The sequence below is a fragment of the Pipistrellus kuhlii genome, unplaced genomic scaffold (assembly GCF_014108245.1).
Source record: "Pipistrellus kuhlii isolate mPipKuh1 unplaced genomic scaffold, mPipKuh1.p scaffold_m20_p_2, whole genome shotgun sequence".
Classification (NCBI taxonomy): Eukaryota; Metazoa; Chordata; class Mammalia; order Chiroptera; family Vespertilionidae; genus Pipistrellus; species Pipistrellus kuhlii.
Genome location: NW_023425515.1, coordinates 23780633 through 23797489, shown reverse-complemented (window position 1 = coordinate 23797489; position 16857 = coordinate 23780633). Strand labels below are relative to the sequence as shown.

Here is a 16857-nt window from a genome sequence, read left to right as displayed (position 1 = left end):
CAAGGAAGCCTACTCTTGGGCTGATTTCTACAACCAGCTTTTTACTATAGTATTATCTATTTTTATCACTTTTATTTAAAATTGTTCCTCTCATTTTCCACAGGATACTGATGAACTTAAAAATTGTTATTACAAAAGAGAACTTTTTTTAAAAAAATTCTATTATCAACGTATCCCCCTCTGCTCTGTCATTACAGTGTCCCTTATGTCTTTGCATTGCGTTTTGCACACATTCCCGCAAGCTCCATAATTATAGTGTGCAGAGTTATTTGGCAATTGTTTGATGAGAGGCTCTTTGCCAGACCTACTTTCAATGTTCTAAACTATCTCTTTGGAACTGGGGACAGTTTTCAAACACTTCATAATCCCCAGGTGACTTTTTAGTTTTACCTACTGGGTCTTTTATGTCCTTTTGTATTCTCTTTCCTTCCCTTTCAAGTTGAAACATCTTTCAGACTCTCTCTTTAGCTTCCAAGTTGTTCCCTGCAGACTCTCAAACAGCTTGAAATCCCTCTTTGATATGCCTAATTCAAAAGCCCACTTAGAAGTGTCTCTGGGTCAGACTTGGACAATAAATTCACATCCTTTCGGTACATCTTTAAAACTTCCAGTGCAGAGAAAATGCTGCATTTCTGATACCTCGGGTGAACTGTTTTGGTGTTGTTCTGTCAAAGACAAGATGAATGGGGCAATTAACACAGGTGATTTCAATTAGGCAATTGCAATGGAGAGAATATTCATTAAGGAGGAACATCTCAAAGGAAGGGCAATGTTTAGAGGTAGGTCAGTGAATCCAGGAGTCTCATTCCACTTGTGAGGAAGGGTAGAGAAGGTCTTATCTCAGCACTAGAGGCCCAGTGCATGAATTCACGCACCAGTGGGGTCCCTCCGCTTTGTATGCAGGATCAGGCTGAAACTGACTCTCCAACATTTCCTGAAGTGTCCTAGATTGCAAGAGTGTGCAGGTCAGGCCACGGGACCTCACTGGTGCATGATTGGGGCCAGGGAAGGATGCAAGAGGTTGGCCAGCTGGGGAGGGGACATAGGAGGACTCCAGAGTATGTGTGGTCCATCTCGCTCAGTCCTGATTGGCTGGACCCCAGCAGCAAGCTAACCTACAGGTCAGAGTGCCTGCCCCGTCGTGGTCAGTGCATGTCATAGTGAGTGGTTGAGCGACCTTAGCATATCATTAGCATATTATGCTTTGATTGGTTGAACAGGCAACTGGACAGCTAGACACTTACCATATTAGGCTTTTATTATATATAATAGGAGAGAGCAGAATGGCCCTTTGCTTGTTTCTGTATCCCAAACAAGAAGATGGTAGGAGGGTTTAACCATCTCTGCTTTCCAGGAGCACAGGGATCAGGTCATGCTTGAAATTGGTCCCCCCACTTTGGTTCCTGATGAAGGAATATAATTCATAACTGAACAACCCAGATGTGATCATAAACCTGGGTGGGGCAAAGCAAGGTCTAGGAAGTCATTTCTCAGGGATTCTTGTTGGTGTCACTCCTGCAAAATCAAATTGGTGGCAGCAGTCAGTTGTCTTGAAGTCCTGGAGATCCTGAGAGAAAGGACAGCTGCAAGACAGCAGAGTCTGGATAAGGATTCAGGCTGTCAGGTTTTATCTTATTATTTATTTTAAATTTTATTTTATTGTTTAAAGTATTATAAATAGTAGTACATATGTCTCACTTTTCCATTGACATTTTCCCAGCCTTTTCTCCCCCCAACATCCCCCTACCCCCCAGTGTCTTGCATTCATTGGTTATGCTTATATGCATGGAGACAAGCCCTTTGATCTCTTACCTCCCCACTGCGCCCCTCCCCCAAAACCCTCTCCAGCCTTCCTACTGTAGTTTGACAGTCTGTTCAATGCTTCTCTGCCTCTGTATCTATTTTTATTTATCAGTTTATAATATTCTTTATAGGGCTGTCAGGTTTTAGTTTTAGGCAGATGTGAGACCTGGAAAGGTTAGATTAGGGAATTGCAATCAGATATTGAAGGAAAGTGGAAGAATTGAAAATATAGGAAGGGCTGACAACTGGTACAAGGTAAGCTCCAATCCAATTTGCAGGCAATTCCAAAGAAGGGGAGGAAGTCAATTGAAACTCTACCAAATGAGACAGACAAGACTCTACCTCCTGTTCACTGGTAATCTGGAGTTTACAAAGAGGTGGCAAGATGGTTAAAAAAAAAAAAAAAAAAAAAAAAAAAAAGTGAACTCAGAATCTGACCACCTGACAATACACAATTTTCCATTGAAACACAAAAGTTCTCTCTATAGTTCTTAAACTACAGGTGAAAAAGGTACATGCAGGCCTGTTGTAAAATCTAGTATAATATATATATATATATGCTTTAGAATATAATCTTAAATCTAATACCAGTACAGGCAAAGAATTATTGCTATTATAAAAACCTTCTTACTTGAGCAAATGGTTAAAACACAAGAAGAAACCATTTATAAACATATTCATTTTAAGTAAGAAATGATATATTGCTGTATATGATTTGCTCCAACAAATTTTAAATAACTGGACAGCCATAATGAGTACAAAATTCAGAAACATTTTAGAAATAAAAATCTTTCTTACACTTTATATGTGTGTTTACAGGATGGCACCAAATTATCTTGAAAAATTACATACACCCACAAAACTTTGGGTTGTACAAAACAGAAGTAATTAATATATGAAAAAATGTCATTTAAAAGGTTCAGCAGATGGACCATATCATATTTCGTTAGGGAAATTCAAAGTAAAAAAAACAACAACACAATGAATTATTGCTGCACACCTGTTACACCAGCCCAAGCCCTGAACTCCCACAATTCCAAATGCTGATGAAGATATGGAGTGACAGGGACTCTCAAATTGCTGGCAGGACATCATACAGGAAGTCAGGCCATGGTTTCTTACAAACTAAACGAATTCTATCAGACAATCCAGCAGTCATGCTCCTTGGTATTTACCCAAAGGAGTGAAAAAGCCCTGCACATTGATGTTTATAGCAACTTTATTCACAATTACCTAAAGCAACAAAGATGTCCTTCAGTAGGTAATGGAAAAATAGACTGTGGTCCCTCCAGAAAATGGAGTATTATTCATCATTAAAAGAAGACCTACTAAGCTATGAAAAAACATGGAGGAATCTTAACTGGTCATTACTAAGTGATAAAAGAAAAGTTAATCTGAAAAGGAACATTAAGTGTGATTTCAACTATCTGACATTTTGGAAAAGGTGAAACTATAGTGACAATAAAACTTTCAGTGGTTGCCCTAGGTGGTTTGACTCAGTGGATAAAGCATCATCAGCTTGGGAATTGAAGGGTACCCCTTCTATTCCAGTCAAGAGCCATATGAGAGACAACCAATCCATGTGTTTCTCTCACATAGATTTTTTTTTTCCTCTCTGTCTCTCTCCCTTCCATTCTCTCCAAAAATCAATGGAAGAATATCCTCAGGTGAGGATTAACAAAACAACAAGAAAATCAATCAGTGATTGCTAGAGGTTGAGGGAGAAGAGATGAGTAGGACGTACACAGAAAACTGTTTGGGACATTGAAAGTACTCTGTACTATAATAAGGGATGCAAAAGCATTATCCTTTTGTTCAAACCCCCAAATATGTGCAATACTCAGGTTAACTAAGCACTTGGGATGATTATGATGTGTCAGTATAGATAGATTCATCCTTGGTTAAAAATAAAAACACAAACAAAAAAAACATTCTGGTGAGTGATGTTGATAATGGGGGAGGCTATTCATGTGTGGGAGCAGGAGGTTTATAAGAAATATATGTACCTGCATTTCAATTTTATTGTCAACCTAAAACAGCTTTTAAAAAATGTTGTTTTAGAAAAAGAAAGAAAAAAGTCTCTACAGGTCCCAAATAACAATAATTTAAGAGTTATGTGAAGACCAATATAGCATTGTGATTAATCCTGACCATCCTGTTGTTTTGTTATCTGAATATCACTCGATGATGGCCGAAGTTGAATGACAGCCTGGTAATACTGATCTAGAGTCCAGATTTAAGAACGAGAACCTTGACATCAAAATATGGGCAGTGGCTAATGGCACAGGCATCACCTGGAAACATAGTAGAAATGAAGTATCACAGGCCTCGAGTCAGATCTTTTGAATCACAACCTGCATTTGAACAAAAGATTTCTGGGCGATTTTTTAAATGCACATTAAAGTTTGAGAAGGATTTATCTGGAGGACTTCGAAGAGAATGGAGGGTGTAAATTAGAAGGGCGGTTTTCAGACTAGTGTACACCCATAGACTAACAACAGCTGGCCATTGCAGTGCAATATTTACATCGTAACCCAGTCCCTTCTTTTGGCAAGGTGCCACTATTGTTCATCTGATTAGTGGCCCATCAGGGGACAGGGGAAGAAGCAGATGACAACAGTTTAACTGGGATGCATTAAAATCACTGAATTATTTTATTTTAGTGGAAATCTTTTAGTAACTTCATGACCACCACATCTTTTATTTTCATTGCTTTAAAAACACCTTTTTGTTATCGTTATAACAAATCTTGTCAGGCAGTCAACCAACAAATGAAGTGATGAATGTATAACTATCATACATTCCCAGGTAGGAAACAGTGAATATAAATGTTACCAATAGCACTATGTTGAAGAGCAGGGTTTGTGGCAAGTGGATGGATATATAGTTGTCTGACACAAGAACCACTTTATCACTATTAGGAAGCCAAGCCCTACAGTCTCTGGAATGGAAGAATTCCAAAGTGTGAGGACTGAGTCCACCTCTTTGCATGCCTGGAGGTATCTTTATTCAGTTCTTCATTTATTCAACAAATATGTTTGTTGAACACCTCCCATGTACCAGACACAATGCTGGAGATAAGGGTATATGAGGCATAAAAGCAGAGCAAGTCTTTGAAATCAGTGAGTTTATCACCTGGAGAATAGAAGTAGATGATGCATAAGTAACTTTAAGGAGAAGATAGGTTTGGATAGTGATATTAATACTTAAAGTTCCTATAGTAGCAATCATGTGGGAATTAAGGATGCTTTAGGATAAGTTGCATATTTAAATATTTCTTTATAAGGAGTACCTAACAGAGTCCAGTCAAAACCATAGGAAACTTGGCCAACCAGTTTATTTGCCTCATTAAGAACACTGTACCCTTTGCAATTGTTCTGTGGCAAACAGTGTATTTTATGGCAAGCACATCAGTCAGGATCCGGGAAGCAAATCGAAGGACTATATAATAAAATTTATGATGTGGAATTGGTTTACGGGATTGTGTGGGCAGATGATCAAGTCCAAAATTAAGGAAAGATCATGGGCGAGCAGGGCACAGTCAGAAACTGTTGGCACAGTCAGAAACTGTTGTCAAGTCTTAGAATTTCCACCTCCCCCCCCCCCCCCCCCCCCCCCAGGGAAGCCTGCTTTGAGACATTCCAACTGATTAAGTCTGGCTCACCAGGTTATCCAAGATAATCTTTCCCCTCTACCCCCCAATTATAGAAGAAAGTTTATTTAGAAAGTCACAGAAGTAGAGAGAAGTGAGCCAGCTGGGCTGCATGGGCTCAGGAAACAAGAGGCAAAGGAAGGGATCTTGGAGTCCAAGGTGATGTGCCTGGGGAAAGAAGGAGGAGGAAAGGTGCCGGTGTGCTCTAGAAAGAGTGTGCATTGGGTTCAGGGTACTCTATTTTATTTAAAGTACATTAATTAGGGACTTCTATTACATCAGCAATATCCTTTCAGAGCAATATCTAGACTAATATTTAACTGTACAGCTGAGGACTTTAGCCTTGCCAAGTTAATACGTCAAGAAAACAAGTCGCCAGAGCAAGGCTAAAGACCTCCTTTTATAATCTTAAGTTCAATAAGTGGTTAATGGCTTCTTCCACATATCATAATACATGGCAGACTCACTGGCATCATTGTATGAAAGCATTATGCCATTAACCTAGCAGATGTTGCTCTTCTGAATAGTGAGAAGAAATGATTATCATTATCCATTTAAAAGGTGTTAGGTTAATTTCTACACTGCTTTTGCCATGTAAAGGAGATTGCGATGACACCATTGAAGGCTATGTTGTTTTATGGGCCTCAAATACAAAGATTATTGTAAGTGTTTGGGAAGTTAGGAGTTTTAGAGTGTTCTGGGTAAAGGACATAAGCCAGGATGCAAGCAGGAATCATTTCTAGGTGAGTAGTCCAGGTACCTTTTGTAAAAGAGACCTCAGAAGAAAAGAACACAAGCTCCAGTAATCCATGGAGATATTTTTCTCATTCTAAATAAATCGCCACTTTTATGAATAATTTTGTATTTATAATTTCATATTATTTTTCTTAAAGAAAGATCACAAAATTGTTAGCTTCAGACTCTCAAAACAGGGATCCACTCCTGCATATACATTTCTTAATCATCTGGGGGTTTTTAGCTCAAAAAAAAAGAGAAAGAAAGAAAGAAAGAAAGAAAGAAAGAAAGAAAGAAAGAAAGAAAGAAAGAAAGAAAGAAAGAGAGAGAGAAACAAAGAAAGAAACAAAGAAAGAAAGAAAAAAGAGTTTTACCAGCAGGATAGTCTCTCTCAAGATCTTACAAGGGCTCAGTTAGTTATTGGTTCAATTGTCCTGGAAACTGGTTAGTTACACTGAAAATGTCTCATCTAGTTTAGTTTAGAGACAAACATCAGTAAGACAGTATTTCAGAAGCCATAGTGAATTTCAGCTGAGCTCTATGGCATTCAGAACACTTTATGATTCTGAGTTGCTAATCTGTAGTCAGACGGGACAGGATCAACTGCTAACGTACAGAAATCCACATTATCCCCTACTGTGTTATTAGACAAATGAAAAGTGTTTTCATTTGTAGTTTCATTTGTAGCTCCACGTTTATTCATTTTGCTTAACACACACACACACACACACACACACACACACACACACACACCCTCATTCACCAATTCAGACACTAGAACAGTTAAAAAATAATTCAGTGAAAAGTCTCCCTCCCTTACACAATGCTGATCTTTCCAGTTCCCATTATCATCTATTTCTGGCAACCAGGATTATGAGTTTCTGTTTCCTTGGAGGGTTTCATATATATATATATAAAATAAAAGGGTAATATGCTAATTAGACTGGGAGACCTTCCAAATGTCCTTCCGAACAAAGCCATGGTGGCGGGGCTGAGGCAGAGGTGATTAGGGGCAGTCAGGCCAGGAGGGGAGGGAAGTTGGGGTGATCAGGCTGACAGGGGAGTCAGTTGGAGTAAGCAGACTGGTGTGGGGGCAGTTAGGGTTGATCAGGTAGGCAGGCAGGTGAGTAGTTAGGAGCCAGAGGTCCCAGATTGTGAGAAAGATGTCTGACTGGGATGGGGCCTACACCAGCAATTGGACATCTCCCAAGGGGTCCCAGATTGGAGAGGGTGCAGGCTGTCAGGCCGGGCTGAGGGCCTCCCCGTGCACAAATTTCATGCACCAGGCCACTAGCTTGTGTGTGTGTGTGTGTGTGTGTGTGTGTGTATGTGTATTTTATTGTTGAAAATATTACATAGGTCCTCCTTTCCCCCCCATTAACCTCTTCCTGCACCTGTTCCCATATCCCTCCTCCTCCCCACCCCATTATCTGTGTCCTTAAGCATATGTACATAGAAATTCATTGGTTGATCTCTTCCCACTCACCCTCCCCTGCCTTCCCAGTGGAAGGTTTCTGTATGCACTTATGATTCTGGATTTTGAGCCTTGCTTTCTTTTGATTCACCTAGATATTTTCTCAGCCCCTTTATTTAAACGTTTCTGAATCACTTTATTTTAAATGTATTGGTTTTTGCTTTTGATCCAACTAAAGATTTTTTTTTAAATCATGAAATTGATTGCATCTACCTTAATTGATATGCTAGACATTTTGGTTTTTATTTACCACATTCTTTTATGCTATTTTCTAGAGGGCAAGTGCACAAAATTCATACACTGGTGAGGGGCGGTCTCAGCCCGGCCTGCATCTTCTTGCAATTGGGAACCCCTGGGGGGATGTTGGGCCTAAACTGGCAGTCGGACATCCCTCTCACAATCTGGGATGCTGCATACACCAATGACCATAATTTTCATACACGTGAAAGGCATCTTGCTGTTGTATGGGCAGTTACATTTTTTTTGCCCTGATTATAAAAAAAAAAACAGTATATAACATGATCCTTCTGTAGTACCATTTCCCCCATCTTATGGGTGGAAAAACTGAAGCAGGAGAAGTTAAGTAATTGGCTTTGTCACATAGTTATAAGTGTCAGAATCAGGGCTGGCCACACAATGTGCCACCCAGAGTTCATGCATGATATCGCTGCATCATCCTGTTTTTTCAGTGTTAGCGTAGCCTTGCCAGGTTTTAATTTTTAAATCTAAGAGACTCTTCTCAATATATAGAGTAGGGTCCCTATAGGCCTGGCCAGTGATCAGGGCCATCTGTGGGGAGATCAGTGTTTGGGGCGATTCGGAGTTTCCCCCCCGCTACTAGTACTTGCCTTGGCTGATGGCCTGGCACTGCCCATTTGCTGTCCCCTCTCCCCCATTGCCACTGCCTGTTGTGGTTGTCTCCCTCTTGGGGGACAGATGCTCAATGCATTGTCTGCCCCCTGGTGGTCAGTGAGCATTATAGTGACCAGTAGTTCCTCTGGTAGTTCTGAGGTTCAGTTGATTTGCATATTTGAGTTTTATTATATAGGATTGTTTATACTTAAAGGTTTTCACTAGATCTGTAATTTTTTTTCTTTGTTTTTATTTGGATGGTTGTTATATGTTTCTTCTAGTGGTACCTTTATAATCGTAGGCTCATATAATTCTTCTAGCCCTTTATTTTTCTAAGACAGTAACAATTAAATCCATGCTTAGTGACAATAAAATGAATGTTTCTCCATTACTCAATCCTTCATCCTTTACACAATTTATTCAAGAACATAATCTTTCTTTCTGCTGATTTTTATTTTAAATTTGCTTATGTTGTTATTTGGTTTATCATGAATAGAGCTTCCCCCTTACCCTACCAGTTTTTGTTAATTAAACAAAATATGGCATATACTTTCTGTTTTTGTCATCCTAAACCCCATATTACGTGAGTCTCACTTCTACATTTAAATATATTCTGTGCTCAGCACCCAATCTCCTTCCAAATTTTTCTTAGTCATTTCTCAGGTTTGTTTTGCTGTAATTTCCTATAAAACACTCTTAGGAGCAATAGTCTCTGAATTCTCTGCATGTTGAAACTATTTGTCATTTTTAGATTTAAAGCACTACTTGGATGCATGTTTATAATATCCATACCTCACATATCCTTTCCTTGATTTTTTTTGTTGGTGTTGCTCTACTATATTCTGGTAATGATCATTGCCATGAAGATATCTAATGAAATATATATTCCTCTTCTTTTAAGTGACTCGATCATTTTATCTGGCTGTCAAATGATTTCGTCTTTATCTTTAAAGTCTAATAACCTTACTAGGCTATGCCTTGTTTTTGACTAATCGGAATCTATTATCCCTGGTACACAGTACAGTCAGCCCTTTGTGTCTGTGGCTTTTGCACCTGCAGATTCAACCAACTATAATGTTGGAACTAATAGAAAAAGAAGGTTGTTGCCAATATGTACTATGTATGATGCTTGAGTCTATATTGTACATGAAGAGACTTCTTTCCTTGTCATCATTCCCTGAACAGTTTAGTTTATCAACTAGTTATATAACATCTGCATTGTCGTGGTATTATAAGCCATCTAGAGGTGATTTAAGTATACAGGAGGATGTATGTAGGTTATGTTCAAATACAATGCCACCTGTACTAATAAAAGGATAATATGCTAATTAGACCAGAAGACCTTCTGGGAGACCTTCCAGACGTCCTTCCGGACAAAGCCATGGTGGTGAGGCCAAGGCAGAGGTGGTTAGGAGCGATCAGGCCAGAAAGGGAGGGCAGTTGGGGGTGATCAGGCTGGTGGGAAGGGGAAGTTTGGGGCAATCAGTCTGGCAGGAGAGGGTAGTTGAGGGCAAGTAGGCCCGTGGGGGTGAGGGGGCAGTTGGGGGCAAGCAGACCAGCAGGCAGAGTGGTTAGGGGTGATCAGGCAGGCAGGCAGTTGAGCAGTTAGGAACCAATGGTCCCGGATTGTGAGAGGGATGTCCAACTGCCGGTTTAGGCCCAATCCCTGTGGCAGTTGGACATTCCCCGAGGAGTCTCAGATTGAAAAAGGTGCAAGCTGGGCTGAGGGACCTCCCCCCATGCACAATTTTTGTGCACCAGGCCACTAGTTTACATAAAGGACTTGACCACGGGCTCCTGGATCCAATCTCTGATGAGTAAAAGGATGACTGTATGTCCCTACTATATACATCAAGTGATGCTTACATGAGGAAAGTCTTATTAAATGATAACTTTAAATATTGTTCGGCTTTGATTTTCTTTCTTAAGTACTCACCCCATTTATGAATTTCTTGGATCTATGTTTTTCACTATCTGCCGTTTTCTTCTCTAATTTGTTCTCTTTCATTTTCATCTTGTATTTGTTTTTCTCATTTGTATATTTCATATTCCCCATTATGTCTATTCTCACTTATGCCGTTTCCCTCTATATTTTCCTGAATCCTGACAGCTCACATTTCACCACTTCCTATTGATCTTTATTTCTTTCCTGAGTTCTTTCATTTCTACTCCGTGACCTTCCTTTATAGAAGCAACTGCTTTTTTAAGTTTTAAAATTGATCTTGTGACAAATGCTCAGTAACAATATTTATCTATCCAACGTATCAGTCCACGTATTTAATGAGCTTTGCTGCTCTTTTCAACATGTTTGGTTTTTCATTTTGCTTATAATACCTTTATGTCTGTGGTATGCTGATTTATTTTTTTCATTTTTTCTTTTAATCGATTAGCTTAATGAACTGGCTTTTCTTAAGCTTGAAGTTTGTAGGGGTCCCTGGGTAATACATGCTTGTGATCTGTGATCAGGATAGCCTTCAGATCTTACAACCCACAGGGGCAGACTGCTGTTAGCAAAAAATGGATCGGACATAAGAATAACTCCTATGAACCATTTCTTGCTAAAAACAGTCTGCTCCTGAGGGCTTTTGTGTCCAGTCTTATTTACCTCTGTGCATATCTGTAGGTAGAAATAAAAGACAAAGCATTTGTACTGCAGGGTGAGCCCCTCACCTTTGCTACCTTTTTGCCAGTACTTTCTGAGATGCTAATGTGCTTATGGGCTCCATCCTCATCACTTTCCTCTTGTCTCACTCTGCCCAATCCTGCATCTGGCTGCCCTTCTTCATATTTTATAGGCTTCAGGTTACATCTATCTTTGGGTTTTGCAGAATGTGGAATTTATTTGCAGAGTTATTTCCCCTCACGTTCCTGGCTGTTGCATAATATGAACGAGAAAAGGGAGGAGTGTATTGACTTACATTGTTATGTTTGTATAGGAAGTACAGAGTTTTGGTCTTTTTCAATTTAGTGAAGTTGCTCAGTGTTTACATAGTTTCTTTCCAATTCCTTGGCTTGGTATTTAAAGTATTCCTCAGTCTAGCTCCAGCCTCATTCTACTTTCATCTCCTTCATATTTCTTATGCTTTTGCTAAATCGGATTGAATTATTTAGCGTTAACTGAATGGCCGTTCTTGTTTCTCTATACTTTTATTCAATCTGTTCCTCCAGTTGACATTTCCTTTCCACCTTGGTCACCCTTCCTCATCCCCATGGTTCTTATTATCAATTAAAATCCTATCTGGACTTCAAGCTCCCCTGAATTAGCATCTAATTCTTAAAGATTTGCCTCTGGTTTCTACATATTTTATAATCTCTTTATGTGCTTAAGCACACTTTCCATACCTTGTATCCTCTTAGAACTGTCTCCTACTGTATATGTTAATTTGGTTATTGGGTACTGCTCCTACTTTCTACCAGCTGGAAGAAAACCTATGACTTAGTTATATTTGTGCCCCATTTATGCCTGAGCACAGAACATTGTGCATAATATACATTCAATAAACATTTGCTAAAATGATAAAGTTAAGAAAAGGCTAAAATTAGTTTTTTGAATGCATGGCACAATTTCCTCCTACTTCTCGCTGATGCACAATATTACCGCTCATGGGGATAATTTGGCTATTTTTGTTTGTTTGTTTTCTTTTTTTCTGAAGCCACCGATCCCTGCAGATCAAAGCATCTTATAAGAATATGATTGCAGATGTACTTGTTTAGTCATGCAGGCAGTCAAACTGTGTTTTGATTATTTTAATTGTCTTACTTTAATACAGAATAATTTGTCCCTGGCTTTTTATGGGTCTTTGATAGCTGTTAAGTATATTAAAAAACAAAAATGAAAAACAATCTTCTTTAATCTTCTACTGTTAGATGGTAGATCTCTATCATGATAATAAATATATTATAACCAATTGTGTTAAAATTTAACTTTTAAATTTAAAAAGGAATAGCAGAAGCTTAAACAGAAAATTTCCCCACAAAACTCTAGATTTTAGAAACAACTTTTTAAATAAAGTGAAACTTGAATATTTTCTCCCCACTATTTTATTTAATTGGGCTCCTTTTCAAATATAATTACATGTCACTTCTTCTCCATTTTTTTTTTAGCTTTGAAAGCTGTATTTGTTGAAAAAAACCTGTTTCCCAAAGACTTTCTGGATCGTGAAAGAAGAGCCAAGCAATTATGCCAAGAAACAAATAGTGAAGTGAATATAAAAAGAAATAAGAAGCAATTATAACTGAAAGGAAAATAAATATTTCATTGACACAAGAGAAATACGTGTATGAAATGCAGAAAATAAATAAAAAATTTTTTGCCATCTCCTTTTTTACTTTATATTTCAACTTCAGAAAGTTTTGTTTTCAGCAACATTCTTACCCATTACTTTTCACTTCCTATTTTCAATAAAAGAAAGATTGGACTAAGAGGGGATGATATCAATTGGTATTACCTGTTCTCAAGTGGTTTTATATTTAAAAAATGTACAATTGCAGAACAAAGCATTCTGACCTTTGGTTGCTCCTATAGACAAACATTTTGGTCAATTTTCTTTTAGAAAACTTGATTGAAATTAAACATGAAAAATATTGACACAGTGAATCTCTATAAACTTAACTAAGAAACTATGCCAACTTATTTATCCTTTCTAGTTCTGTGTGTGTGTGTGTTTTAAATGATACTGATAATGCAATAAGACTTTTTTTAGTAGCAGCTGTTCTACTAATTCATAATGATTTATATTCATTCTTATATGAAGTTATTGAGAAATTACTGCATAAGTTCTACTTCTATACTTTGTTATATTGTGTTATACTATACTCTAAAACTGAGTGGCATAGTACAGACAAAGTGGTAGAGCCTGGAGAAAAGAAGGGGCCTGAGGTTATATAAATAACTCACTTTATGTGGAAGGTCAAGTAGACGATATTTAGTTCTGAAACACAGTGCCTCACCTTTTTGATCCATTTTTCTTTATAAATAGCATCATCCATCAGGCAACCAATATTCTTTTATTTTTAAATACTTACCCAAGGATATGTTTCTATTGATTTCAGAGAGAGAAAAAAAGGGAAAGGGAGAGAGAGAGAGAGAGAGAAGAGAGAGAGAGAGCGAGCCAGCGAAAGAGAGAGAGAGAGAAACATTGATTGGTTGCCTTCTTTATATACCCTAACACCAGGAATGGAACCTATGACCTTTCAATGAGTGGGACGATGCTTCCACCAACTGAACCACTTGGCTAGGGCAGGCAACCAATAGTCTTATGCTGCTTTATTTATTCTGTCCTGTAAAAATAATTAATAAATTCTTTCAAGTAACTTTACTATATATTTGTATTTTAAAATGTCCTTCCAAAATATTTGAATTTTGAGAAGACTTTTGCAATAACATACAAAAATAAAGGAAATAACTAACAACATGTAGGGGCCTACTCTGCCCAGTAACTGCAAAATTTTATTGTGTTTAAACCCCACAATAATTATATAAAATATATCTATCTAAGGTTAATATGTGAGAGTTATATTTATTAAAAGAGTGCCCAATTATTGATGGTGAGTTAGGATTGGAGCCCAAATCAGTTTTTGACCTTCACCATTCTGTTTCCTTACCTGTCATTAATTATAAAGACAGTGAAATTAGCTCTAACAGAATTTCCAGCATCAGTGGAGCAAGTTTTAGTTTGGTGGAGAGGATGGCAATGGAAAGGTTTTTAGAAGACAGTTGCCTATTCCATCTATAATTAATTGCATCTGGAGTCAGGCATTGTGACTTTTGTGTATGTTGCTTTCCTTCTCATTAAGCAACATCACATATGAGGAAAATAGAGGAGCATAATACATGTGAAAGAATTCTGATGAATGTCTAAAGAGTGGTTAAGGCCATAGAAAGTATATTAAGAGGAACAAGAAATGGGAGGTCTAGTTTAAGAAAGAGAATTCATTCAGAGATACAAGCTATCCTCAAATATTTCAAAGCTGTAGTGAAGAAAAGAAGTAGAACTAATGAGCATAATTCTGAGAAGGCAGATGCTAGAATTGCTTCCTAATACCTGTTAAAACCTGGAAAAGTTTCTCATCCTCTTCCCATTGGCACTTTCCATCTTGGTGCAGAGTAAGTGGCAGCAGGCACACTGTATGGCTATGAAAGGAAGGCGAAGCCTAGAGAAGACCCACTGGATAATATGTTTACTGGAGCCGAGAGTATGGACGGTGTCACAGGAAGGGGGAGTGAAGGGTGTGAGGGCAGAGAGGGTGAGTGGAGGAGATGACCATCATGGTTGGAAATTAATTACATTGAGCAAATGAGAAGTGAATAAATAAATGAATAAAATTAGGAAACATATTGAGGATAATGAGTGCTAGATATCACACTGTTGTTGAAAGTAATTGCGAAACTTGAAAGGAGGAAATCTAGAAAGAACTCTGAGATTTTGAATTGGGATTGGAGATTTCAGATATCAGTGTGAATTCATGATTTTAGACAAGTAGATGAACAAAGTGGAATATTTAAGAACAATAGAAAATTATGTTTAACTTATTCTCAAATGATTAAAAATATAAATTATAATGTTTATGTATATATTTATACACATGCACTCAACACAATGCATATACATATTCACACACCAACATATTATATAGATAGGTGGATGGGTAAAGACTAGTTATATAGATAGAGCACACATGTGGTGAAATGTTAACTGGGAAAACTGAGAGAGAAGAGAGGGAGATAGTAGTTCTTTTTATTATATCAGCACTTTTCTGTTAACTTAAAAGTATTTCAATGTAAATTATTTTTTTAAAATGAAAATGTTGCCTTGGGACAGAGGATTCTTTGAGGTGTTCAGAAAAAGGCTGAATAACACACACAGGCATATTGCAGAGAATTCTTCCACTGGTTGGGAGATTTGATCGGACAATTCATCATTTCAAACTTTGAGCATATGATTTATGAGTCATATATTGCTGACAAAATAGTGGAGTGAAAATTGAGCCACATTTCCAGAAATTTAAAGGAATATTGAGATGTTAAGGACATGTAACATGGGTACCACATAGTTTGCAAAGGCTCTTTTCCCCATCCATCCATCCATCCACCCAATTATTGAAGGCATATGCAAGGGACTGTTTTAGATGCCAGATATACACAAATAAATAGAAACCACTTCTGCCACCAACTTTCTGAAATGAAAGCATATAAAAATATCATGGTCTATTAAACAATGGTTGAATGAGACCCCTAGTTTTCCTAGAATAATTTATTTTACTAGACATATTTTACTTTTTCTACCCCTAGAGAATACTTTGTTTGAAATTATTAGTCCAAAGTTGTCTGATTGATATAGATAGAGTTCTCTATAGCCTATTGCACGTGCAAAGCACCAAGCTGTGTGTGTCTCTAAACCCTAATTTAGTGCTTCCTCTATGAAAAGAATGGAGAGGAGCTGTCTCACAAGTATATTTAATGAGATAGAGTTTTGAAAAGTAAGAAAGTCTCTTTTAATGTTAATGTTTCTAATACTTAGGAACAAAACATACACAAAAGGAAAAAGCAACAACAACATTTAGTTATGTCTTACTCTTTTATAGCTTACAGCATCCAACTGAGTTAAGCTGATAGTAGGGTCTCACTTATCAAATATTAATAGAACTGAAGACTTTATATGCCATTTCTGAAATTAATATTTAGGTTTAATTATTTAAGACTCGTTTTTCTACAGTGAAAAGAACTTGTCACATTAAAATAGAATGTTGCCAACTCTGGCTTGGGGAGCTCAGTTGGGTGGAGAATCCTCCTGTGCACTGAAGGGCTGAAGGTTAGATGCTCTGTCAGAGCACAAGATTCCCCAGTCAGGACACACATGGTAGGGAGGCAACCAGACAACATTTCTCTCCCACTTCAATGTTTCTCTCCCTCTCTCTCTCTTTCTCTCTCTCTCCGCTCTCTCGCTCTCTCGCTCTCTCGCTCTCTCGCTCTTTCTCTCCCTGCCACTGCCTTTCTCTTTCTAAAATCAATAAGAAAAGAGTTATTTTTTAAAAAATGATGTCCTGGCCGGGACCGGTTTGGCTCAGTGGGTAGAGCGTCAGCCTGCGGACTGAAAGGTCCCGGGTTCGATTCTGGTCAAGGGCATGTACTTGGTTGCTGGCGCATCTCCAGTAGGGGGTGTGCAAGAGGCAGCTGATCGATGATTCTCTCTCATCGATGTTTCTAACTCTCTATCCCTCTCTCTTCCTCTCTGTGAAAAATCAATAAAATATATTTTTAAAAAATGATGTCCCATACTTTTCAGTAGGTTATTTTGTTTGTTATATGAAGATTTATGCTAAATATAATTTAATCTATTAT

The 16857-nt window shown here is 37.9% G+C and overlaps 1 protein-coding gene across 1 annotated transcript in view; it reads left to right on the top strand.

Annotated features, from left to right (window-relative positions):
* WDR49 (WD repeat domain 49) overlaps positions 1-12758 on the top strand; it is a 128246-nt gene extending 115488 nt beyond the window's left edge. The window contains exon 18 of the mRNA XM_036447693.2: positions 12621-12758. Within this exon, the coding sequence (XP_036303586.1) occupies positions 12621-12751 (131 nt within the window). The 3' untranslated portion in view covers positions 12752-12758. The remainder of the gene's footprint in view (positions 1-12620) is intronic.
* The last annotated feature ends 4099 nt before the right edge of the window (positions 12759-16857 follow it).